Here is a 26772-nt window from a genome sequence, read left to right on the forward strand (position 1 = left end):
AACAGAAGCAACTGAAGAACAAGGAAATCGCAGAAATTAGGTGAGCTACAAGTATTACAATATATATATATATATATATATATATATATATATATATATATATATATATATATATATATATATATATATATATATTTACGGTGATTGTAGGTTAAGCAGATTAAATGAAGTACCCACTCGTCAAAGCTCATAGCTCGCTCACGCGGACCGCAGCCAAAGAGAACGCGGCCAATCAGAAAGCTAGACGTTCCAACGGGACCCGTCCGTGATCCCGCCACGGGGTTTATAAGGAAGGCCTTTTGCCAACCGAGATCAGAATAGCCTCACCAATCACCGCAGCAACAACTCGCCTCCAGCTCCAAGACCTTCTTCCTCCTAACATCAATCGAGGCCCTCCAGCTCCAGATTTCAGGGTCACCATATTCTCGCCTGATTCGGTGATTAAGAGATCAAAATTACTGTGTAGTCAGGAGTTTGATTTCTTCCTTGGTTGTCCATACCAGAACAATACAAATTGGTGACCACCGGAGTGACAACCAGGAAGATGGTAGAATCAAAACTCAAATTCCATACTTTTTCCCATGGCGTGGAAAACTGGCTAATCCACACACAAGGATATTTGGCCACTCAGACTGGGGTGATCGGTCAACGAGCCTTCAGAGCGTATATTGCCGCACTACCGACTGAAGTTGTCTCTCTCCAGAACGTTATCATTACACCACCAGCGGAACGCAGGTGTGACGCCCTCAAGGCGGCCTTGAGGAACCACTTCGCCAGATCCGACGAGGAACTTTACGAGGAAATACAGCAAATCCAACTCAGAGACGACCGACCATCAGCGTTTTTCAGGAAAATGGCTAAACTCATGGCTCGTACAAAGGTGCACCTTCCCAAGGAACTTCTTTGGTCAATACACCTCTCTTAAGATGTTGGATGACCTGCAGTTAAATCTGGACACCCTAACTCCAGACAAAGACGACGACGCCTACTGCTCCACCGCCGTCAGGATGTATCAGAGCCAAGGTCTCTACAAGCGTCGATAAATACCACGCTCTCAGAAAAAAAAAAAAACTGCAGTGAACAGCGTGTACATTAATATTGCAAGTGCTAGTGATTGTGGACCTCTGATAAACACCATACTTCCAGAAAAGACCAACAATGCAATGAACACAGTGTCCAGTGATATTACAGGTGCTAGTGATCACGGACCTCCCAGTTACCACCCATCGACCAGCATTCCTGCAGTCAATAGTGTAGTGAGCAGGACCGTTCGTCCTTCGAACAGTGCCGGGGACCAAAGTGTGCAGCACCTACGAGAGAAAATGGCCGACATAAGAAAACTGCTGAGGCAGTTAACTTACAAAAATCAAATGACACAAAGTGTTGTGCTGCCAAAGCTAAGTAAAAGCGGCACTTGATGGTTAGTGTTGCTGCTTTGAAGCCTTTAAACCAGCCTGGCACAGCCTGACTGCCCTCATTTACCTTTGAATTTCTCCAATTGTATATCTTCCCAAATTTCTCTTGTCACATACCTTCCCAAATTTCATCCCCAATTGCCTCAATCCCTCTTCTGACCCAGCAAAGGGCACAGTGTTGTCCATAAAAAACTACCTCACCTCACACTTCTCTCCATTATATTTTTTAACCATCTCCAATCCCCTGCCCATTATCCTTGCATTTACCTCCAGTACCACCCCATCCATCTACACATTGAACACCCAGGGTGACATGACACAGACCTGATGCAGCCCTATCTTTACCTTAAATCACTTGCTTTCTCCATTTCCAGTTCTAACGTATGCTTCACTGGTTTTGTAAAAACTTCTGACTGCCTTTAACAGCTTTACCCCAATTCCATACACCTGCAATACTTGCTACAGTGCCATCCTATCCTGTCACAAGTCTTCTTCAAATCCATAAAGGCCTACAAAACACCCATACTTTTTGCCAAAGCCTTCTCACAAATCTACCTCATCACAAAAATCTGATCCATGCATCCTTTCCTAAACCCACACTGCTCCTCTCCAATTACTCCCTCTGCTCCTCTCTATTAAGGCCCTTCCATAAGCCTTCCTAACTATACTGAACAAACTGATCCCCCTAAAACTACTACAATCATATTTGTCCCCTTTTCCTTTGTAAACCACTCCTCCAGCACCCTCTCCTCCCTTAGACACACATTAAACAAACTTACTAGCCAGTACACTTCTTTAGACACTTCCAATAAGACCCATCCAACTCAGGTGCCTTACCAGCTCTCATAATTTTTAAAGCTCCTTGTACCTCATTTTTTCTTATATCTCCTCCATTTTCCTCTCCCATCACGGTCATTTTCATAGTACTGCTCACTGTCACAACCAATCATGATCTTCCTCCATATTCAACAGCTCTCAAAATACTTTACCCATTTTCCCCATACCACCACTTCTATTAACATCTCTTCATCTGCACCTTTTACAATTTCCTCTCTGCCTGACTCACCTCCCTTTCCTATTTTAACTTTCTTCCAAAAAAATCTAAAAAAAAAAAAATCACTCATGGGTCTGATAGTTATCATTTTGTCAGTAGTCTTTGATGCTCAAATATGGCAATACTTTTTCCTATTAATTACTGTAACTTTTAGATTTGCAACAAGGTGAGGGGGAAGGGTAGCAACCCCCCCCCCCACCATCATGTTTACCTCCTTCAGATTTGGTCCCCAATGATGTTAAGTAAAAATATTCCTCCATAATCTCTTCCGACTTTCTTTTACCACTCCTGTCCTCGGATCATAGTTGCAGGTCTAAATTATTTTGAAATGAAATAACTAAATCAGTCAGTAAATAAGTCAGGACTGTGAAAGTCTGTGTTATATGATGTAGCCCCCATGCTTTATATGACTGGATTTCGTGTGATGGTTTTAACTTACATCAGTTATTCTACTGAAATATTACTAAACATACACAAAGAACTGCTAGATAAAACTTTTATCTGCTGCAGCTGATAAGAACTTAAAGCTGGAAGGGGTGTTAATACTACAGACTTCAGATTTAATCAATTGCTACTTTATTATTTAGAGATTATTTAACATGTTCTGATGTTCAGTGATTTGTTGCAAGAAATGCCTGTAGATTGTCACTGATTCATTCTGTACTAGCATGCACACATGCATGCATTAGCTACATGATGTCAGCTCTTGGTGGTATCAGCAAGCTTCAATGGGACCCCTATTGTGTGATCTGAGCTGCGGTCAAGTTGGCTTGACCTGAGGGTCAACTGCTGAGAACACCTGTGTTCTCAACCAGCACATTTAACCATATATTAGTTATCATAATTCATCATTTCTTGTATATATTTATATAAAGTAAATCCTGAGTGTCCATACTCATTTCCTCATGTATATAAAATATAGATAAACAATGTTACAATAATAAGTGTAAAATATATTGTTGGCAACCACCATCATTTGAATTCTCAGTGTAAAATATATTGTTGGCAACCACCACTATTTTCTTCATCACCTCTGCTGACGGATAGCACAGACAGAGGCTATGCAGTAAAAACCAGGAGCCACAAATAGTTTATCTCATCATATCACTTCAGGGAATTACCTAGCCTATTACAGATAGACACCCCATGCCTGTAGTGTAAGACCTCTTACACTCCATCAGTGAAAACAAGTGTTCATGACCTTGGACCTTATGTTGGGATATTTCCAGATACCCCTTGCTCCAGAGTCAGCCTGACAGCCTTCAGCAACCCTAAAGGACACTATCACTTCAAACAATTAGCCATGCGTCTTGTTTCAGCTTCTTCAGTGTTCACACGACTTATGCACACAGTCCTTGCAGGTCTCAGAGGCTATTCTGTCTTTATGTATCTCAATGATGTGAACAATGTTTTGAAATCAGGTAGTGAACACTTACTCTAAACACTGGAGGACATAGAAGGAAAGGTAGTGAGTGGTGTGATGAGGAAGCAAAGGTGGTAGAAGAGAGGCAAGGTTTCACAGATTGGTTAAAAAATAAGACAAGGGAATCATACGAGAGGTACAAAGAAAAGGGAAGTAAAGCATAAGATAAAGGAAGCAAAGAGGTGAGCAGATGTGAAATGGGGTAAGAGTATGACAGAAAATTTTGAAAGTAATAAAAAATTGTTTGGGAAAGAAATCAAGAGAGGAAGAGGAGGCAATTCAAGTAGAGAAGAAAAGGTAAAAGGTGCAGATGGAGAGATGATAATGGAAGAGAAGGCAGTAAGAGGAAGATGGGCAGAGTATTTTAGGGAGTTGCTGAATGTGAAGGAGGATAGGGAGGGAAAGGTAGGTGCAGTAAGAAGCGCTAAGAAAAGGATTGGTAGTGTTTCAGCTTATAGTCACTATAGACCTCATTCATGAAGTTCTAAAACTCCTACATGATTCCCCCATTACTGCACACCCTGGTAAGAAGAAATGTGTTACACAAGCCAGATTGCAATACTTCTGATTAACCATGAGGATATACACCACATAGATGTTTGTCACTCTTGTGCATTACACAAAGGGTATGTTCCCATCTTATTCTACCCCTTGCAAAACCATTCCACAAAGTAGCTATTGACCTCCTTAAGTTACCACTAACGCCCAACAGAAATCAATACCTCTTTGTGTCGACCATTTTTCCTGATTCTGTATTCTTTCTCCCCTACCAGACAAAATGGTACAACACATGGAGATGGAGAGAAAAAAAAATATATATATATATACTCTTGTTGACAAATTCTTTTGCCCCTTCACTACACCCAAAACTCTGATTTTCGACAAAGGGACTGAGTTCAACAATGAGATTCTTTAAAATATTTGTATATACTTTCAAATCACAAAATGTAATAATACTGCTTACCACCCTAGTTCAAATGGTTTAGTTGGATGGCAGAGCCAAAAGATTCTCATTATTTTTCAACACCTTGTTTCTGATCTTCACCCTTCTTGGGATGAATATGTCCCCATGATTCATGCTTGCATTAACAGTGCCATACACAGGTCAATACCAGAATCACCTCATTTTGTCCTCTTTGGCTCAGACAAGACTCCCATATGACCTTGTGTCAAAACTATCTCCCATTTACAATTTAAATTATTTTGTTAAAGTCAAAGTAGCAAATTTCAAGTCTTTTCAAAATAATCCATAATACTCTTAATCTGGCTAAGACCAATATGGCTCATCTGCATAACAAATCAGTCAGATTGTACTTTTGAACTTGGAAACATTGTTTACACCTTCAACCACATTCCCACCTCAAAGCTATCCCCTAAATTCACTGGGCCTTTTCATATTATTGGACACGAGTCAAATAATAAAGTCAAAGCACTCAGTTTGCATGATCTTAGAGACTGTATTGCACAAAGAGCATCAAAAATAGTTCCCTGTGGCCTCAATGTAGAAAATGTTCCATCATCAGTTGGTACTACCCCTACTATAGAGGACCCTCACAACTTCTTCCCCCTACTCCTCTCCTCCATTATGATCTTTTCAATCGAACCACCCCTTCATAAGATTGCATCTTGCCTAGGTGAATGGAAATAATATCTACTTCCACAAGTTCTTAAGATTAAGGGGTGTGAGTGTATTCAGGGATGGAATGGGTGGAAATGATTTTATGCCTTTCCCTTTCTGGCTACCTCCCTTGTACGGGGAAAAAAGCCTTGGTATATGTATGTATTTTCCTATAATGAAATTGCTCAAGATCCATGTATTCTATATGTCAAATTCTTATATTTTCATTTTCTTTGTGCATTAACTTTGCTGTGGTCAGCAAATGGTAGTTGTGCCAAGCATCTGTTGCAAGAAATGACCTGTAGAGTGTCACCGATTCATTCTATACTAGCGTGCATGTGTGCATGCTCATGCATTAGCTACACAACATCAGATCTTGGTGGTATCAGCAAACTTCAATGGGACCCCTATTATTTGATCTGACCTGTGGTCAAGTTGGCTTGACCTGAGGATCATCCACTGAGAACACCTGCATTCTCAACTAACAGGTTCAACCATACATATGATATTAGTTATTATAATTAATCACTTCTTATATATATTCATATAGAGTTAAAGTAAATACTGAGTGTCAATACTCAATTCCCTCATGTATATAAAATGTAAATAAACAAACAGAAGGTGTTACAATAATAAGTACAATATGTTGTTGGCAACTGCCACCATTTGAATTCTGTGTAAAATATAGTGTTGGCAACCACTACCATTTTCTTCATCACCTCCACTGATGGAAAGCACAGTCACGATGGCAACATGATAAAGACCAGAAGCCACAAATATTTATCTCCAATGCCTCAAACCAATGTAGAACACAAGTCTATTTATTTTCATGAGACTCATGGAAATGATATGAAATTTCTACAACTAATTAGTGTAATAGGCCATAGTAATTTCTCTTAGGCTGCAGCTTGCCCAACCGATATAAATTATTTAGAGAGAGATGAATTAACATGCTTTTGATATTCAGTAATTTTTAAGAGAATGATGGAAATACTATATATGAAATTTCTGATTGAGGCGGTAGTCCTTGCCCCATCTCACCAGTAGTCCTGGCTCTATCTAACAACCCTTTTGACCCACAAGGCTCCAAGGGAATCATTCACACCACCTTACTAAGCAGGTCACACAACCAGTTCCTTGAATAATGCATGTGCAGTAACCAGCTCCATTTACATTCCATTCTTGCTAGGTCACCAGCCTAAGAACAGACCCTGTCGACTCCCAAGATGCCCAACATGCACCTTGGCCAGCAGTGTTGGGACGGACACCTGTTCTTTGAGGAACACGCACGCAGTACCAGCCGTACCTGCCTAGTTAGATCAGTGGCCCGAGAATATATTGCATCTAGCTTCCCAGGCATCAATACTTGCCACTGCACCAATTAAGGCTACATGTCATGACTTGACCTGGGTATATAAGCTGGATGGAATCTCCGAAGATTCAGATCACCTTGGAGGATCAAGCAACGAGTCTAGCTCACTGCCTCTGTCTCATCCTTCCCTCTATACCACTGGCAGACCACCATTGAAACAGTCATCACCTACCTCACTGTCTTCCCCTTCCTTCTCACACCTAGAGTGAGCCATATTGATATTGGTACTCAACTTAATTCTGAATAAAAAACCTTTTCACCCCCCTGCAGTGTTTGCCTTACAACCAACACCCTAACATTGATAATGATGATGATATGGTTTAATGACACAAACTTCCCCCTATTGGGAGGCTAGGATGGTGCCCCTTACAGAGGACTTTGCAGCATGGAATTTAATGAACCATGCCCTTGGTTCAACTCTGCCAGTGGCAGGGTTCAAACTGCCATCCCCTCGACTTTTGCTTCAAATAATGATGCCCTTACCTACTTGGCCAGCTAATTAGTGTAACAGGCCATAGTCATTTCTCTTAGGCTGCAGCCAGTCAACCTGATATAAATTTGTGTTAACTTTCTCATGAATCATAGTGTAGTGGGCTTGCAACTTTCAAAAACACTTTGTTCTGACCATGAAATGTGAAACTAGATAACTACAGAACTTACAAAAATGTTTAAAGGTTAAATGCTCTGTTCATTTCAGCATTTTCGTAATTTCCTTGTTTTTCTTTTATAAAACATTCTATGCACAGAAAGGACTTTTATTTCTCTTATTACTATACTGACTTTCATTGCAGAACTAGGTTAATACAGCATTATTAAATGATAATCTTTATACATAACTGTTGAACTTTTCATCTATTAAAAAATATAATTAAAAATAAATAATAAAGTAACATATTTGTAGGTGCTACAACCTTATCAATATATACAGTATTGCAATGACTTCTATAAAAAAAAATATTCTATTCTTTTGTATATCTATTTACAATTTTTTTTTTATTCTTTAAAATGAAAATTATGAAAAATAATATTGGTAGGTACTACAAAACACTTTCAATATAGGTAGCAAGAGTTTGTATGGCGAGTCCCAATATGTATAAATGTGCAGTAAACCTCTAGAAGTGAAAGTAATAAGTGCAAATGTCAGGCCTTGGGGAATCTTGGGGTATTGTGTACAATTTGTGAATAGAACTCAATTTATGCAGAACTTGAGAGTCCTGTACATGGAAATATGCACTGAACTGTAAACATACCTTGTTCTTAGTACTGGAACCAGGAGATACAGCAATAAAACACTCTTGACTAAATAATTTTCAGATAGGTGTTTCATAATTATAACAACACATTTCCATTTACATGAAAACTTGTTACATTATATAACTTAGTATATTTGCATTTCTAGTCTAACTCAAGCAAAACTTTGGATGGATTGATTAATCAAAAGACTGAAATACTTTATATAAGATGTATAATGCTATGAATTTTCAATTATTTCTTCAAGAAAGGGGAGGACATGAAGTTCAATCCTACTATTTCTGTAATACAGGGCTCATAAGGATACATCTCCAAGTTGGAAATTCATTATCTGAGGTTTATATCTCTATAATATCTACATGTTTCCATTTTACATTTGATGATTAACATTTCAATTATTTTTCTGCTTATCAGGTATTATTGCTCTTATTTGAGAGCAGAATTTTGTGTAAAAATTGAGAAAAAACAATAGTACTGTGTTATAAGTTGAAGATTGTGTGTGGACTGGATATGTTGTTAGGATTCTGAATAGCATTTTCATCTTTACACCCAGATACAAGTATGTATAATTAATATATTTATATACAGTATAAATAGTTCTCATTATACTATGTACTCTTACATATAATTTTTTTTTTTTCTCCGTGACTGGTTGAGAGTACTAGGAGGAGGAGAGCAATTACTGATTGACAGCTCAGCATGTGTGAAAAAGTAAGAAATACAATTGAATTTGATAGGACAAGATCTTGTGCACAGTCCAGAGATCAAGTGTCAGCCTCTCAAGGTTCCATCTCCTGATAAAGGTGAGTGGGTTGACAGGTTTTGAAAGTGGACATCTTTACTGTCCACCTTGCAAGATCATCACATGCAAGTACGTGTTATGTGAACAAAATTACAAACCCAATTAAATGGCATGTATTGTCCATCAGAAGTATTTCTGGACAGGTCTTGATTTTCAGCACTGCTTCTAGAAATTAAGATTCAAACCAAAGAATCATTTGTTTGTTCAGTACTTGATTGTCCCTTATAAACCATTTCTAATAAGCCAATATTAGGTGATGTAACTAAGACCTCATAAAAGAGTCGTTCTACATGTATGCAATACATATATTCATATGGTTGCTTTTAGCTAAATTACAGATAACTTATGAATATGATAGTAATTAGCATTGGTATTCATATATATGTTTGTTCACTGATGATTGAGTACATGGAAGACAGTTATGAGTGTATATATTGACAATATGACCTTTAATTATTAATACATTCACTGACTTCCATTAAAAACATAAAATAACTTTTTTTTTCTTTATGTATTTCTCTCTGTGACCAATTCCCAAACTCCATACTCCACCTAACTTATCCAAATATCAGCCAAACAGAGATACAATACATATGTTTATACTGTTGCTTTTAGCTATATTATAGATACCTTATGAATGTGTTAGTAATTAACATTGGTATTCATACATAAGTTTGTTAATTGATGATTGAATACATGGAAGACAAAATGACCTTTAACTATTCATACATTCACTGACTTCCATTAAAAACATAAAATAAAATATTATTTTCTTTATGTATTCCTCTTTATGACCAACCATACTACACCTAACTTACCCAGACATCAACCCAACAGAGAAATCCACCCAAGACAATGATGAACCACACTGGGATGATGGTATTTAGGTCATCTCTCAACTTTGAAACAGTACCAAAGCAAAGGCCTGGTCACAGAATCCAATTGCACCAGATACAATCACCACACACAAGACACAGAACACCTCATCCTACACAGCCGCCTTACCCAAACAACTACACAATGGTTTTCCCATGAGTAAATACTCCAATCCAGTGACTTGCCATTTATCAGGAATCCACAGGCCTCCTATAAGATACACCTGTGGTAACAGATTGATTGATTATGCTTTCCCAATTCAAATTTAAAAATCCTCAGTTGCTGTTTATTAGCTCAAAAAGACCAACTTAAAATGTAAAAAAAATTCTCATTTGCTGGACTGCACAGCTTGATTACTTTTTCTACAATCAAATGATTCATGAAAAAAGTCCATAAAAAATAATAAAGTCTGTGAACTATACATCTGATTACAATACAGCCAAGATTGCTAATTCTGGAGCATTTACATATGTTAAATGGGAAAGAACTGTGAATAAGTATTGCAAAAGCTGTGACTGCCAATGAAAACTCATTTTATGTGCATCAGTATAAACTGGGTGTTTTAGTTCAACCTCATTAGCCGGTCCATTATTACTGTACCTCCCTTCTTCAGACACTTTGCATGACTTCCATCTAACCCTGGTGCCTTACCTGTTCTTATTATTTTCAAAGCTACTTGTACCTCTTCTTTTTTTATTTCTCCTCCATTTTCTCTCCCATCACTGTCCTTTTCTTAGTACCTCCCACTGCTACCAAAAATCTCTCCATGTCCCTAATGTGTCTAAGGGAAAATGGGACAAATGTGAGTGTATAGTTTGAGTGTAGTTCGGATGGTTTATGGGAGGGTTTTAACTGAAAGGATTAATAAAGGAACAGAGAGAGTAATTGGTGAGGAACAGTGTGAGTTTAAGAAAGGTAGGGGTTGCGTGGATCAGATCTTTGTGGTAAGGCAGATATATGAGAAAGCTTTAGGAAAAGGTAAGGATGCTTTTTATGCCTTTATGGATTTGGGAAAGGTTTATGACAGGGTAGACAGGAAGGTACTGTGGGAGGTGTTGCAGATATATGGGACTGGGGGAATGTGCTGAGGGCAGCCAAGATTATTTTTACTAGAGTATTAGACCCTGTGTTAGAATGGGAAATGGAAAAAGTGAGTGGTTTGAGGTAAAGGTGGGACTACGTCAGGGATGTGTCATGTTGCCGTGTGTGCATGGATGGGGTGGAGCAAGAGGTAAAGGTGAGGGTAATGGGCAGGGGATGGGAGATGGTTAAAATAAATGGAGAAAAGTGGGAGATGAGCCAGGTGTTGTTTGCTGATGACACTGTGCTTGTGGCAGGGTAAAAAGAGGGGTTAAAAGATTTAGTGACGGAGTTTGGAATGATATGCAATAGGAAAAAGTTGAAGGTAAATGTGGGTAAAACCAAGGTGAGATATATAACAGTACAGGATGGCAGTGAGTTGGAAGTCTAAATGGAGAGAGGCTGGAGAAAGTGGATAGCTTTAGGTATTTGTGGGTTGCATGTGGCAGGAAATGTAGGAGTAGAGGTGGAGGTAAATTGTAGACTGAGAAAAGCAAGTAAATGCCTTGGGGGATTAAAAAGTGTTATGAGAAATAGATCTGGAAATAAATGCAAAGAGGAGATTGTATGAAGGGGCAATTGTGCCGGCAGCATTGTATTGGAATTTAAGAGAACCAGAAAGGAAAAATCTAAGTATGTTAGAGATGAAATGTCGAGAAGTATGGTAGAGGTTGGATAGAGTGAGAAACAAGGCAGTGAGGAGGAGAGTAGGAGTGGAAAAGATGGCAGATAGGGCTGATATTGGTTTGGACATGAGTAAAGAATGAGTGATGTGTATGGAAGGCAGAGGTGGAGAAGCTGAACTTCAGGGGAAGACCACAGATGAGATGAATTTATGGGGTGAAAGAGGTGTTGAGCAAGAGGAGAATGTCTGTTGAGCAAGGAGGAGAGAAAGCAGGATATAGGGATGAGTGGAGAGTGACTGTGTATAGATGATACTATTATGCAAGGAAGGGAGGGGCAGGGGATGGGAGGGAAGGGGGTGTTTATGTGTGAATATTTTGACACAGCCCAAAGTGATTCCTCCCCATCTCCTCTTTATCTGTATAAGCAGGAGAGGGGGAGTTGTCAATTAAGTGAAGTGGCCTTGCTGTGGATGTACTGTGTCTAGCTAAATTGCTTCTGACCAGGGCACTGGGCAGGATACAGGGATGACCCGTCATCCATGAGGAGCTAAGATGAGAGATAGGAAAGTGTGGGGGATGTGAGTGGAATGGGTGGGAATAGGTAGACTTTGACTTTGACTTGGCTACTTACTTTATATGAGGGAAAAAGCTCTTGGTATATAGAAATATTTTTAGTTCAAGTATTATTACCAAATTGAAAAATACTCCCTTTTCTGTAAGTTCAGATACATCAGTCATAAAATTTTGAGGAATCAATACCATAATAAATTTCCTTTATGTTATCTTGACAATTTTTCAGTGTTTGATTTTCTTTCCCATGTATCATATTTCATTATACCATAGTATGAAAACTGACAAGTTTAATTCTAGTCCATAGACATGCAATTTCTTCTGTGAGAAATCTGCAAGACTAAGGAAAAACAAGTAGGATAATAGATTTTTTGTTCTAAAGTGTGATTTTGTATCAGTACTATGGGTACTATTCCACTGTTCCTAAGTTCATAACACCCAGAGGAACTTTACTGGTAACAGAACTGACCATAAAAATAAATTAAATTTCCTGCCAAGTGGACAGTGATACCTCTACTTCCTCTAATAAAGATGATGGTTCTATGAATGAAATATGTGAGGTCTATATAATAGGATGATCAGGAATATCTTTCTCTGGAAAAAATTTCTTGGATTGCTTCAAGAACGCAGCTAACAGTGATGTAGGGCTCCTGCAGTTTTGCTTCCACAGGAAGAAAGTCACGAGGTGAGTGTTCTAGAATGTGGCCATTAGCTTCATCATACACACCGGTCTGCAATAAGGTTGATACAAAAATGTTACATATATTTCTTACCCAATCTAAATATCTGTACCATCTCTTGGGAGGAAAAAATATAAATATAAATATAAATATATATATATGTATATATATATGCAAAGAAATCACAAAACACACATGATGAACTATTTTTGCAGAAACCACTGGGAAATTGAAAAAACAGATACCGAATGTTTGAAAATGTCTTAATAAACGAAAACGTTCTGTATCTGTTTTTTCAATTTCCCGGTGGTTTCTGCAAATATATATATATATATATATATACACACATAGACACATCTTTACCTTAACAAGTACTGAGTAGCACTGGTCTGCAGTAAGTCCCCGGAAATCATGCTTGGTAATGTCAAGACCTCGAGCCCCTTGCATTACTACACGGTGTTTACTTGCCCGTCGCCGCCGAACATACTCTCGATAAAGGTTGATACCAAAAATGTCAGTGTGGATGTTGTCTCTGAAAAAAAATTACAGCTTATACTAAAAGAAGTATATATATATAAATATCAGCTTATACTAATAGAAATGTATATATATATATATATATATATTTTAGGCCTGAACAATTGCACACCATGGGTATGACTGACGAAACCCTATTGCACAGTTATTGGGTTAAACAAAGGCACTTTCAAAGTATCATGTTTCCCTTCCCTCATCTTACCATACTCGTATGATTTTCTACCTACACATCCAAGATCAATTAGTTAAAATCAACAAGAAATTAATTTACTAAAATGAATTGCAAGAACATGCTTTGGACGAAAGAATATATATACCTATCTACATACCAATGGCTTCTCCCTGTGCAGGAGACAGAGTGATGACCTATCTATGAAGAACTAAGATGACAGGGAAACAAGAGTAGTGGATGGGAGTGGATTGGGTGGGACTGTGTGTGTGCCTTTGACTTGGTTACCTCTATGGTAAGAGGGGAGAATCCCTTGGTATGCGCGTGTGTGTGTGTATGTATGTATATATATATATATATATATATATATATATATATATATATATATATATATATATATATATACATATTTATTTATATACATGTTTATACATAATTTATATATATATATATATATATATTATATATATATATATATATATATATATATATATATGGTAAATGAGAGATAACAAGACCTCTTTTTGGACACCATTTAAAATTGAAAAGTAAGGAAAAAATAAAAAATAATTAAATACAATAAAACATTAAATTGATGAGAAAATGGAGAATAATGACCACCCCCCATTTTTTTTTCATTAGATACAGCAATTTCTTCCCAAACGCACACTTTATCTTACCCTATGGCATAGAGTTTGGTGATTGGTTCATTGATGCCAATGGATCGTGCATGATGTTGAACCATTGTCTCAGCATGGTAATAGGTGATCTCAGATGGTTTCCCCACAAGAGCTGTATAGATGAGGTCACTACCGGTCACTTTCTTGTATAATGCTTCCAAGCACAGGAGAAAAGCACCATGTCCAAATCTGGAAAATGACCGCATTTGGTTATATTCTATATCAGAGACCAAAGTGTACTTCTGTCAAACAGTTATGTAATATGACTTATCAAAAACATTATGCATTTAATTCATTACATACATACATATACCAAGGCTTTTTTCCCCTTACAAGGGAGGTAGCCAAAAAGGAAAAGGCATAAAATCATTCCCACCCATTCCATCCCTGAATACACTCCACACCACTCCACCCTCCCTCTTATCTTAGCACCTCCCGGATGACATCCCTGCACCCTGTCCACTGCCCTGGGTCAGAAGCAGTGTCGCATGACACAGCACATCCACAGCAAGGCCGCTTCATCAAATCGGCGACTCCCCCTATGCACAAAAGGAGAAGACAGGGAGAAATCCCTTCGGGCTGCGTCAAATTTTGCTCACACTTACTACCTCACCCCACCCATTCCTCCTCATGCATGACAACATCATCCATATACAACTATTCTCCATTCACCCGTCTTCTGTCCTCTCCCGTCCTTCCTCAACAGACATTCCCCTCTTCCCCAAAGCCCCCTTCACCCCATCCATCCACCTCATCCTAGGACGTCCCCTCATGTTCACTCCCTCCACATCTGCCTTCCATACCTCTTTTACTAGTCTTTCTTCACTCATTCTTTCCATGTGTCCAAACCATCCTAATACTCTTTCATCAACCCTATCTTACAACTCCCTTTCCACCCCTGTTCTCCTCCTCATTTCTCACTCTATCCAGCCTAGTAACCACCATCATACTTCTCAGACACCTCATCTCAAATACATTCAAACTCCTTCTCTCTTCCTCTCTTATGTTTCATGTTTCTGCCCCATACAGTGCTGTCTTAGCATCCATTCCCAAATGTCTAGTCCTCATTACACTCTTTAATCCACCAAGGCATTTACTTGCTTCTCTCAATCTACATTCTACCTCCACCTTCACTCCACCTTTTCCTGCCACATTTGCACCCAAGTATCTAAAACTACCGTATATTTCCACGTATAAGACGACTCTAAAATCCAAAAATTCACCCCTTAAAATTGGGGGTCGTCTTATACTACCATTATAAAAATCAGACCTTCAATTCTACGTGAGATGAGTTGGTAGGCTAGCCTGCCAATAACCACCGATACACAGGAAATGATTCACATTATGATAAGAACTAGTAATAAAGGTAATTAAACCATATTTACCTTATATATTATTGGTGTATCTTTACAGTAAATGGCAATTGTTAATAAATTCGAGGAATAATTCTATATTAATGAAATTACGGTACTTTTAACTACTCTATGTAAACACATTTAACACAGCTGAAAAAAATGTAAACATTGAGCACTGGTTGTGTTCATAGCAACCTTTTTCTATCGCTAACTTTTCAGTAATTTTTAAGACTGAAAATAACAATTTTGGATTACAGTACATAAAACGTTTATTTATCAATAAAAATATATATTACAGTAGTTGAACCAGGAACGAACCAGGAACATAAACAAATCATTTTTGTTAGTTGACGTGTGTTCTCAGAAAATCATGATACATGATTTGCTTTGTTACTTCATTTATTTTGAATTTATAAGGATACAGTAAGTAATTTATCTGGTATAAGGATACAGTTAAGTAATGAGAAAGAAAAGAGAAAAAGCGGAAAAAACAGCTGATAAACGTAATCAAAAAAATTATTTTTGTACGGTAGGTTTGATACACTGATGCTTTTGTAATTCAGCAGTCGTCTTATACTACCGATATGAGATAAATTCATAAAAATTTGCTCTAATTTTGTACCTCGTCTTATACATGGAAATATGCAGTATACACTTCCTCCAGTCGCTCTCCCTTAATGCCCACTTCCAGTCTACTGCCACTTTCACCCCTTGTACATCTCATCACCTTACTTTTACCCACATTTATCTTTAGCTTTCTTCTATCACATACTCTCCCAAACTGTCACCAACTTCCTCAATCCCTCCTCCGATCCTGCCACAAGCGCAGTGTCATCCGCAAACAACAGCTGGCTCACCTCCCACTTTTCTCCATTTTCTTTAACCATCTCCAATCCCTGACCCACTACCCTTGCATTTACCTCTTGCACTACCCCATCCATGTATAAGTTGAACAGCCAGGGCAACATAAAAATTTGCTCTAATTTTGTACCTCGTCTTATACACGGAAATATGCGGTATACACTTCCTCCAGTCGCTCTCCCTTAATGCCCACTTCCAGTCTACTGCCACTTTCACCCCTTGTACATCTCATCACCTTACTTTTACCCACATTTATCTTTAGCTTTCTTCTATCACATACTCTCCCAAACTGTCACCAACTTCCTCAATCCCTCCTCCGATCCTGCCACAAGCGCAGTGTCATCCGCAAACAACAACTGGCTCACCTCCCACTTTTCTCCATTTTCTTTAACCATCTCCAATCCCTGACCCACTACCCTTGCATTTACCTCTTGCACTACCCCATCCATGTATAAGTTGAACAGCCAGGGCAACATAATGCATCCTTGATGAAGTCCCACCTTTACCTCAAACCACTCACTCTCTCCATTTCTAATCCTGACACAAGCTCTACTACTCTCATAAAAACTCTTGACAGTTCCTAGAGGCTTTCCTCCTATACTGTATATCTGCATAACCTCCCACAGTGCCTTTCTGTCTACCCTATCGTAAGCCTTTTCCAGATCCATAAAAGCCCAAAAAACATCCTTCCCCTTTCCTATAGCTTTCTCACATATTTGTCTTACCACAAAGATCTGATCTACACAACCTCTACCCGTCCTAAATCCACACTGTTCCTCACCAATTACTCCCTCTGTTCCTCTCCTAATCCTCTCAATCAAGATCCTTCCATAAACCTTCCCAACCAAACTTAACAAGTTAATCCCTCTGAAACTACTACATTCACACTTGTCCCCTTTTTCCTTGTAAAGTGGAACTATACAGGCACTCTTTCAGTTCTCCGGCACTCTACCCTCTCTCCAGCAAACATTAAATAACCTCACCAACCAGTCCACCATCACTGTACCTCCTTTTTTTAGACATTCTGCATGGCATCCATCCAGACCAGGTGCCTTACCTGCTTTCATCATCTTAACAACTGCCTTCACTTCATCCTTCCTTATTTCTCCTCCATTTTCCTCACTCATCACGGTCATTTTCTTAGCATCATTTATTTGATATATGAGCAAGATTAGGGTTCCTGCAACAGGTACGTTTGATATGATGATGGAAGACTGATATTTATGAGTCAGTTTTATAGGAAACCTTCAACCCTTTCTAATCTTAAGAGCAAAGAGCAAAACTAACAAAATATAAGTTGCAATCTTTTGGTTCCTAACGAGAATGCCCCCAAATTTATTAATTCATATATATAAATATATATTTATATATCCCTCACAGAGGGCTTTGTAGCGTGGAATTTAATGAACCATGCCTTTGGTTCAACTTCGCTGGTGTCAGGATTCGAACCGCCCTCACCTCGACCTTCGCCGCAAGTAATGACGCACTAACCCGCTCAGCCAGCGAGCTTCCAAATATATATATATATATATAAGTGTCAGATTCAGTCTGAAGCCCCAGGTTGCTCCTGCAGGAAACCCATAGCTCCCAACTAACTGGTAACATCCACCAAGTGGACCCATAGGTCAGTCAGGGTAGAAATAATGTGTTGTTGTCCAAGGATTGTTGGATGAGATACTCCAAATCTTCTGTTTAGTGTTTACATCTAGGCTGGTTTGAATATAGCCAGGCCTAATCACATATTGATACTCTTTTAATGCTGGATGGTGTCTTGAACACAAGTATGCAAATGTAGTTCTTACTTGCCTTAAGTGACTTTTCTGCAGAGCTCATGTCTCATAGTTTTGGTGAAATATTAAATATAGATTAGGCCTGGCCAGGTTCAAACCAGCCTAGATGTAAACACCAAACAAAAGACATGGAGTACCTCACATTCTACTATACAATGCCCCCACACCAACAATCCTTAGTGTTGCCTACCTTGCCATGTGTGCTTCAGCCATCCATTGTAGGTCCATGTTACATGCAAGAATGGGCAAGTGTGGGTATGGAGCTGTTGGTGGTTGTGTGACATCACCATTGGTCATTAGAACATCAACGAGAAGCTGCAATGATGTTTCCCACCTCACGGGTTCTCCAAACAGCATGAGAGCATCAATCTTACCTATGCTGGATGCTGGGAGGGTTGCCTGTAAAAAAAAATTATATTGGTATATTTAAGAGAAACAAAACCATAAATAGTATGAATGATGAAAATATGAGTGGGCGCATTTCCTACAGAGGTAACTCATACATACACACCAAAGGCTTTTTCCCCCTTACAAGGGAGGTAGCCAAAAAACAAAGGCATAAATACCATCCCCACCCATTCCATCCCTAATACACTCCACTCCCTCCACCCTCTATCATATTTTGGCACCTCCTGGATGACGGGTCATCCCTCATGTCTAAGAGGTAACTCAAAAAGTATTTTTTATGCTTTTGTGCTTAATTTGACTGCAGTGATCAAAGTATCTTGTGTTTTTGGCTGCAATTTTTTAGTTGCAGTGCTAGGATACCCTAGAATGGTTACCCTCTATTTTGCTAACATGGAAGGTTAACCTGGGAGAATTTTACCCAAATTATGATGACCAAAACCATTTATTTTGAAAATACACAATGAAAATACAACTCTTCACCTTTCACCCACCCTTAATCAAGTCAAGCTAAACACTGAAGCAACTGGGCATGCCAAGCTGGAGCCACACTGCCAATCATATGAGTTACAAAACCATCTCGAAAACACTGGGAGAATTCCATGCTGGTAACCGTTTACAAAATATCAATAATGATATTTTTACAAGATACCAATAATGAAACTTTACAAAGATAATTATATTAATAACTTTAACAGGTACTAATAATCATACAAGTGGATACTAGGAGATACTAGTGGAAGTAAATTAATGTTAGTCATATGTGTAGGTGAGAGGTTTGATGTTGTTCTCTGGATAGGGTGTGGGGATATCACTTGTAAAGAGGTTATGTAGCATTGGTAATAGTATTACTTCCTAAAGGACTTTTGTTTTACAAGCTAATCCCTAATAGGTAGTCATTCTGTGAGACTGCACTATCTACTGGCTAGGAGGCTTGTCAATCATTTCTGTATATCAATTTCTTTTATCTTTTTTGACAGGATGTCTAAGACCCACCGAAAGACTTGTTTATATCTACTTTCAACAATTTCTTTCAGGTGGCATTTTTGTTGCTGAAGACATCTAATACTTGTTAGGTGAGGTCTATGAGCAATGTGTTAGTCAAATATTTCTTTGAATCCATGTTGATTTGGAATATGAGAATTTTTATTATTTCCATGATCAATCTTTCCATTCCAAGGTTACCACTATCAGGTTATTTTTTCATTAATTTTTGAGGACTTTTCATTACCCATTCTTGTTCTTTTTCAGGACCTGTGTACAGAAACTCTTAAAGAGAAGAAAAAGGAACAGAAGTACAAGGAAAAGCTGAGAGAAGTGTGGAAGGTGGTGAAGGATAGAGTAGAATTACAAGTGGAAGAGGAATAGAGATGTTTCAGGGTGGAGGTGACAAGATGTGCAGAGATGGTATGTAGAGCAAGGAGGATGGGAGGGAATAGAAGGGAGGGTATTAAGTGGTGAAATGATGAAGTGAAGATGATAGCAGAAGAGAAGAAGTAAGGGGGTTGGTTGCAAATTAGGACTCAAGACTCATAAGAGAGGTACAAAGAAAAAAAAAAATGGAAAAAAAAATAATAATAAAAAGTGAATAGTGAAATCATCATTCATGATACACCTCCTAGTTTCTCACTCTAACCTAGTAACCCCTACCATACTTCTCAGACATTTCATCTCAAACACATTCAAACTTCTCCTCTCTATGTTCCATGTTTCTGCCCCAATTTTTTTTCCATTCTCCCACTAACCCTTGGCTCAATGTATGTAATGTATTTGTTTACTTTTTATTCCCTAGAATGTCATAATGAAGTTAAAGTACCAGTAACATAAAGCACATTTGTGGCTGCTATCAACAAGATATCTACATTAACTCATATTTTAAATTCTTATGTATAATTAATACAATCAAATTGGTTGCATTTTCAGCCATGTACTTGTATACAGTATACATCATTTTTTTGCTTACCTTGGAAGTTCTTCTTTTATGATCCACACAATCCAATAATGGAAAGGCATGACGTAGCTGATCTACAGTTGAAACGTTGGAGAACCCTAGGTTATGTGCAATTTCCTCAACAGGACCTTGACCAGACACGAGAATATGTTTATGGAAGAACTGACTAAATAACTTGAGTGGGGAGTGGGCCATTACCACCTGGTCTTCATGCACCTGTAAGGTATATAAAGACAAATATGCAACTGCTACAGGGCAATTAGGAATGTAAAAGGATCTATCATCAAATACTACTGTATAAGGTTACTAACTGCATGGTGACATGGAGTTAGTGTATTAGGGGATGTTTTAAAGGGCACCCGTGTAATGCTGGCAAAAGACCCCAAGAAATATTATAATTTTTCTTTCCTCAATTTCTCTCTGAGTTGGCACTTATTTGAATTTTGCAAAATGAAGGCTATGAGTTAGTTTTCCCACATAACATTGACATCAGAAACAAATTTACAGGGGCAAATGAATAATGCTTTGTGGGAAGAGAAGATATGTTAGTTTAGGACTTTTTGGGAGAAAATAGTTGGGGTAACTTTCCTCACTATTACGAAAAAGTTTGGATATATGTACAGGGAGGGAACATATTATGAAATGTATGAGGTAAATCTGGCTAATATAACTCCTGTTGGGAAGGGAGGATATTTTTGCCAATAAAATAAAGGACTGAGTGAGTACCTTTCAATAAAGACCCATCTCCTATACATCTGAAGGAAAAACTTTTGTGCTATTACACTACCAACTTTAAAATCCATATACCAAAACACTTTAAACATAAAATAATAATTAAAGGGGACCATCAAAAGAGAAAAATAAAGAAAAATATAAAATTATATTAAATTTTATGAAGAAGGGGGAATTTCATTGGTGGTTTGCAGTGTGGAACTCATTATTGGAAGGCACTGCAAGGTGATTCAGCCATTAATAAAATGCTTAAAATTTCCAGGTGATTGAAGAAAATTGCAGTCATTATTTTGATGGAAAACAGGGACTATGGACCAGGAGGACCCATAGACAAAGTTATTTAGAGCTTCAGAGGGGATTAAATAATATAATTAAGAAAAGAACCCCAAACAAGATTATTCAGTTAAACTTGATTACTTTCACACAATATTTTGGTAGGGACAATAGATAGTTTAATGACAAGGTTAGATAAATTCATGGATAACAATGATAGATGTTAAAATGTAGGTATACAGGAGCTGCATTGTGTAAGTCCACCAGCCTCTTACAGACCCCTTGCTTCTTATGTTTTATATTCAGTGGTCGGGTGTATGGTGAATGTATTCTTGTATGTAAATAACTTTTTTCTTTGAAATTTCCTTCCAATATTAGGGTGCACCTTCCAAGATGCAGCATCTTGTAAGCCTTAAAATACAGTACTTGGATCCACCAATGTCAACATACACTTTATACTTTAGACTTAACAACACAAACTTAGAGGTTTATAACATTCTAATAACTCATACCTGCACACCCAGCCATTGTGACAATTGTTCAGCTTTGTCGTGCCGTAGTGCATTGCCAGCATTGGTCACAAAGACAGTGGGCACCTTGAAACTACCTCTTTTATCAACGAGCAGTTCAAAAGCTTCAGGCGCTGAGGGCAGAATGTTTTTGCCTCGCACCAGCACTCCATCAATGTCGAAGAGAACCCCAAAATTGGGGACTGCCCGACTCTGAAAAGAAGAAGTAGATTAAAAGTACCGGTAACTGTAATCAAATTACTAAGATGTGGGGCAAAATCATTTTAAGAATGACGATCTTTAATCTATGCATTCAAATGTGCATTATCCCATTACAAGAATGAGTTGATCTCTCAGAATTCCATCTCCCTTTTCTTTTTCTATCAAACCTAATAATATATCATTTGTTTGAACTCTACATACAATGTGGGTGGCAATGTGGGTGTACTATCCATTGTATTGGCCTCAAGTGAGTAGGTATGGTCAGCTGCACAAAACTGACATACGGATATAAACCTGGTGATAACTGTATCAACCATGTACAGTAGTCTCTCACTATTGACAGGTGTTTGGTACCAAAGATATCAGTCAATACCCAAAACCAATGATACTCATTTTTGCTTAATAATTATTAGCTGGTTTCAATGTTTTTTTTGCTTGATAATTATCAGCTGGTTTCAATGTTTATGTATTTTTTATATTTTACTGTTATATACAACTTATTTCACCATACTTATTGGAAATATATTTGTTACATCATTGAAAATCAACAACTATATGTATAGCAGTGTAGTGTGATGAAATGCCACTCCGGGGCAGTAGTCATATTGTCTTCCACTGGCTATCATTATTCAATCAATTGTGTTATATCTACCACCTATCCATACTGTATCACACCTTCATATGATTTCACCAGGTGACCACAGTGGAGTTTCCACACATGGCTTGGTGAGGAGCAGCACAAGATGTGGGTAAATTCAAATATGGTACAAGTTCAATGTGATGGTGCAAGGAAACCACAGGAAAAGCCAGTGATGCAAAACAACAACAATGAACATAAAATTTTTGTTAACATCTGATAAAGGAGGCAAAGGGGAGAGCAATGTGAAATGGGGTAAGAGTATGACAAAATTTTGAAAGTAATAGAAAATGTTGTGGAAAGAAATTAAGAGAGGAAGAGGAGGTGAATCAAGTAGAGAAGAAAAGGTAAAAGGTACAGATGGAGAAATGATAATGGAAAAGAAGGTAGTATGAGGAAGGTGGGCAGTATTTTTAGGGAGTTGCTAAATGTGAAGGAGGATAAAAAGGAAAAGGTAGCTGCAGTGGGAAGTGTAAAGAAAATGACAGTGCTGAGTGAGGAAAATGGAAGAGAAATAAAGAAAGATAAAGTGAAGGAAGCTGTTAAGATGATGAGAGCAGGTAAGGCACCTGAGTTGGATGGATGCCATGCAGAATGTCTGAAAAAAGGAGGTATAGTGATGGTGGACTGGTGATGAGGTTATTTAAAGTTTGTTTACGAGAGGGTAGAGTACTTCAGTACAAGGCAAATTCTTGTGTGCAGCATTGGTTATCATATGAACGATGCATCACATTACCTGCATTATAATATATAAAGTCACTGCTGTATTTCTAATTCTCTTTTACACTTGAGTAACAATGAACACAGAAAATGTGATCAAACCAGTTCACAGAATCTGGGGCCAACTAATGTACAACTACAAAATAATATATATATATATGGTATAATCAAGCTGCCAATGCTGGCATCCTCATGTACCGGTACCAACTCGCGCCTCATGATGCCTATGCAGGTGTCATCATACCGAGGTGGTTAAGAATCCATGCATGCATGATTCTAGAATTTTGGCAATAACTTGACCTATACACTCAAGGGATTAAGCCAGTAAATATCTTAGAAGTGCGCAACTAAGGTATTTTTCCATAATGCATGGTTATTCCTATTTTTTTGTGTCTGTGTATTCACATAGTTGTATTTACCTATCTGTATTTTACGGGAAGGGGAGCTACACCCATGGTGTCCCAACTCTGTATCTTGCAGTTTCTAAATTGTTCTTAAATTCATGTATGCTTTTGCACACTCAATTTGTCCAGTTTGTTCCATACATCCAGTGCTCTGTGGGGAAAGCTGTTCTTTTTCAGGTCTCTTCTATAACTGTCCTTTCTGAGCTTCCTTCCATGTCCCCTTATATTTCATGTACCCCAATTTAGCAAGTCTTCTCTATCAAGGACTTCCATACCTCTCATGATTCTATAGATGGTCAACAAGTCTCATCTTTCTCTTCTTTGTGTGTGTATTTACCTACCTGTATCTTACAGGAAGGGGAGCTATGCTCATGGTGTCCCATCTCTGTATCTTGCAGTCTAAATTGCTCTTAAATTTATGTATGTTTTTGCACACACTATTGTTTCGTCTAGTTCTATACAACCACCACTCTGTGGGGGGAAGCTGTTCTTTTTCAGATCTCTTCTAAACTGTCCTTTTTGAGTTTCCTTTCATGTCCCCTTGTACTTCTTTTATCCCAATTTAGTAAGTCTTCTCTATCAAGGACTTCCATAGCTCTCATAACCTCTTCTTTGTTCCAGAGTCGGTAATTCTAGTTTTGACAATCTCCCTTCATGTGAAAGTGTTGGGGCCATCTTCATAGTTGTTCTCTGGATTCTCTCAATTTTCCTTATATATATATATATTTTTTTTTTGGTACTGGGTGACCATAGTGTCACTGCATACTCCAGTCTTGGCCTTATCAGTGTAACTAGCATTTTCTTCACCATTTCTTCATCCAAGTAAGTAAAAGCCATATTCATTTATCTTAGTAAGTTGTAAGTTTCTCTGACAATTTTTTTTATGTTTAATAAGGGACGTGTCCTTTGTGATGATGTGCATTTCACTCAAATCTAACCGTCAGATTTGGGTGGAAACTACTTTTTCACCCACCTCATCACCCTCACAACAGTGGGGAGGCGATGGAAAATGGGGTTTTCAGGTGAGGATCACAAATTTGGGGTGAAAAAATGCTTCGTGGAACCGGTAAATTTTTAGAAGTGCACATCTACGCAATATAGTAATAGAAAATTAAATAAATTTTTGTAAATTATAATACATCAACGTGTTATTCGTTATTATTGGCGGAAATCGATGATAGAAACATTTGCTAAAAGCTATTAACAAACGTAGCCGCTTACTCGAGACGTTATGTTTGGGTACATTTTACAGTAGTGACTATACGGGGTCCAGGTTTCGGATGACTGCCCTGTACACCATGAATTTTGTTTCGTTTCTGACGTCCCGATCATCAAAAACTCTTGTTTTGCGCGAAGACCATCATCCTCAACCTTGAGGGATTGCCATCATCATCGGGTACATTTTTAAAAGTGCACACCTACGCGATATAGCAATGGAAAATTAATTATCAATTTTGTAAATTATTAAACATCAACGTCATATGCGATTTTCTTGGCGTAAATCAATAAAAAAAAATGCTAAAACCGAATTACTATGGAACGAAGTCGCGCCGGTTGCATGATACGCCATGTTTTTGTAGATGCCAAGGTCGAAGAAATGAAAGGATGATAAATTTGTCTATTCTAACCTAATCTACCTAACCTATATTTAGTAATTCGGTACCTCAAATTCTTAAGACAATCCGGGTAATCGTCGACGGCAGAACCCCGTGTTCTCTCAGATAGTCCGAGGAAGCCCTATCTATTGTCTTTGTAACAACACTTAACGTTACCTTGAGTTAGATAACACCCGGTCCACAACGTGAAAGCCATTATCTAACTGACAGTGACTGGACTGACGATAACATGGCATCTGGACCGTATCCTAGCGGCTTCGTTCGTTAGTAGATTTGCTTGAAACAAGATTTTTTTGTTATCTATTTCCACAAAGAAAACTGGATATTACGTTCATGTACTATAATTTACAAAATCAATATTTAATTTTCTATTGCCATATCACGTAGGTGTGCACAACTAAAATAATACCTATTCAAACCTTACCTCCTATGGGATATGCATTTACTGACAGTCACAATGGGAGCTGTCTCCAGGCCCCATAATTATAATTGCACTTTTGTTTCAAGTGCTACTGTACTTGTCAAGACGGCTTTTAGAATTTTTTTTATTGATTTCCGACAAGAAAAACATATTACGTGATATATCTTAATTTATAAACTCAATAATTAATTCTTTATTGGTAGATCGCTTAGTTGTACACTGCTAATATAATACAGTTAAGCCTAACACCGCAATGAATATATTTCAATTTGGTAGCTACCATCAGATCTATTAGAGATGATTTTATATCCCGATTTTTCAATTACTTCCAGTGTCAGAGGACAATCATACGCCCCTCAGCGTCTTACCTCCTATGGGGGTATGCATGTACTAACCGGGGTGGGGTGGGGACGAAGCCCCCCCCAACCCCCCTTTATATTCGTGATTATGATTGGTCGTTTACTTTTTACTTTAAGTGCTACTGTACTTGATAAGAAGCTAGCTTTCAGCAGTTTTTTCGACAAAAAAGTTACTAAATTTAACATATTTTAATTTACAGAATTAATAATTATTTCCTTATATCGGTTAGTGCACTCCTACAATATCGCCATTAATTTATTACACTAACACTGCAAAGAATTAATTTCAATTTGGTAGCTACTGGCGGACATTCATCAAAGATGGAAATTTATAAGTTTTCATTATTTTATCCGGATTATTCAA

General features: G+C 38.0%; 1 protein-coding gene across 2 annotated transcripts in view; it reads right to left on the bottom strand.

Moving 5' to 3' along the window:
• Positions 1–5102: 5102 nt before the first annotated feature.
• Positions 5103–26772, bottom strand: part of LOC143028458 (haloacid dehalogenase-like hydrolase domain-containing 5) — a 22785-nt gene continuing 1115 nt past the window's right edge. Inside the window, exons 1-7 of one of the 2 annotated variants that reach the window (XM_076190587.1) lie at positions 25234–25272; positions 22033–22242; positions 20528–20731; positions 18350–18558; positions 14154–14342; positions 13131–13299; positions 5103–12818 (exon numbers count right to left, since the gene is read on the bottom strand). In XM_076190587.1, the coding sequence (XP_076046702.1) occupies positions 12666–12818; positions 13131–13299; positions 14154–14342; positions 18350–18558; positions 20528–20731; positions 22033–22242; positions 25234–25257 (1158 nt within the window). In that variant the 5' untranslated portion in view covers positions 25258–25272 and the 3' untranslated portion in view covers positions 5103–12665. Of the gene's footprint in view, positions 12819–13130; positions 13300–14153; positions 14343–18349; positions 18559–20527; positions 20732–22032; positions 22243–25233; positions 25273–26772 lie in introns of those variants that run through there. The other variant, XM_076190588.1, reaches the window with a different exon arrangement.

Source organism: Oratosquilla oratoria, chromosome 9, assembly GCF_046742065.1.
Source record: "Oratosquilla oratoria isolate Oo_2021 chromosome 9, ASM4674206v1, whole genome shotgun sequence".
NCBI classification, from domain to species: domain Eukaryota; kingdom Metazoa; phylum Arthropoda; class Malacostraca; order Stomatopoda; family Squillidae; genus Oratosquilla; species Oratosquilla oratoria.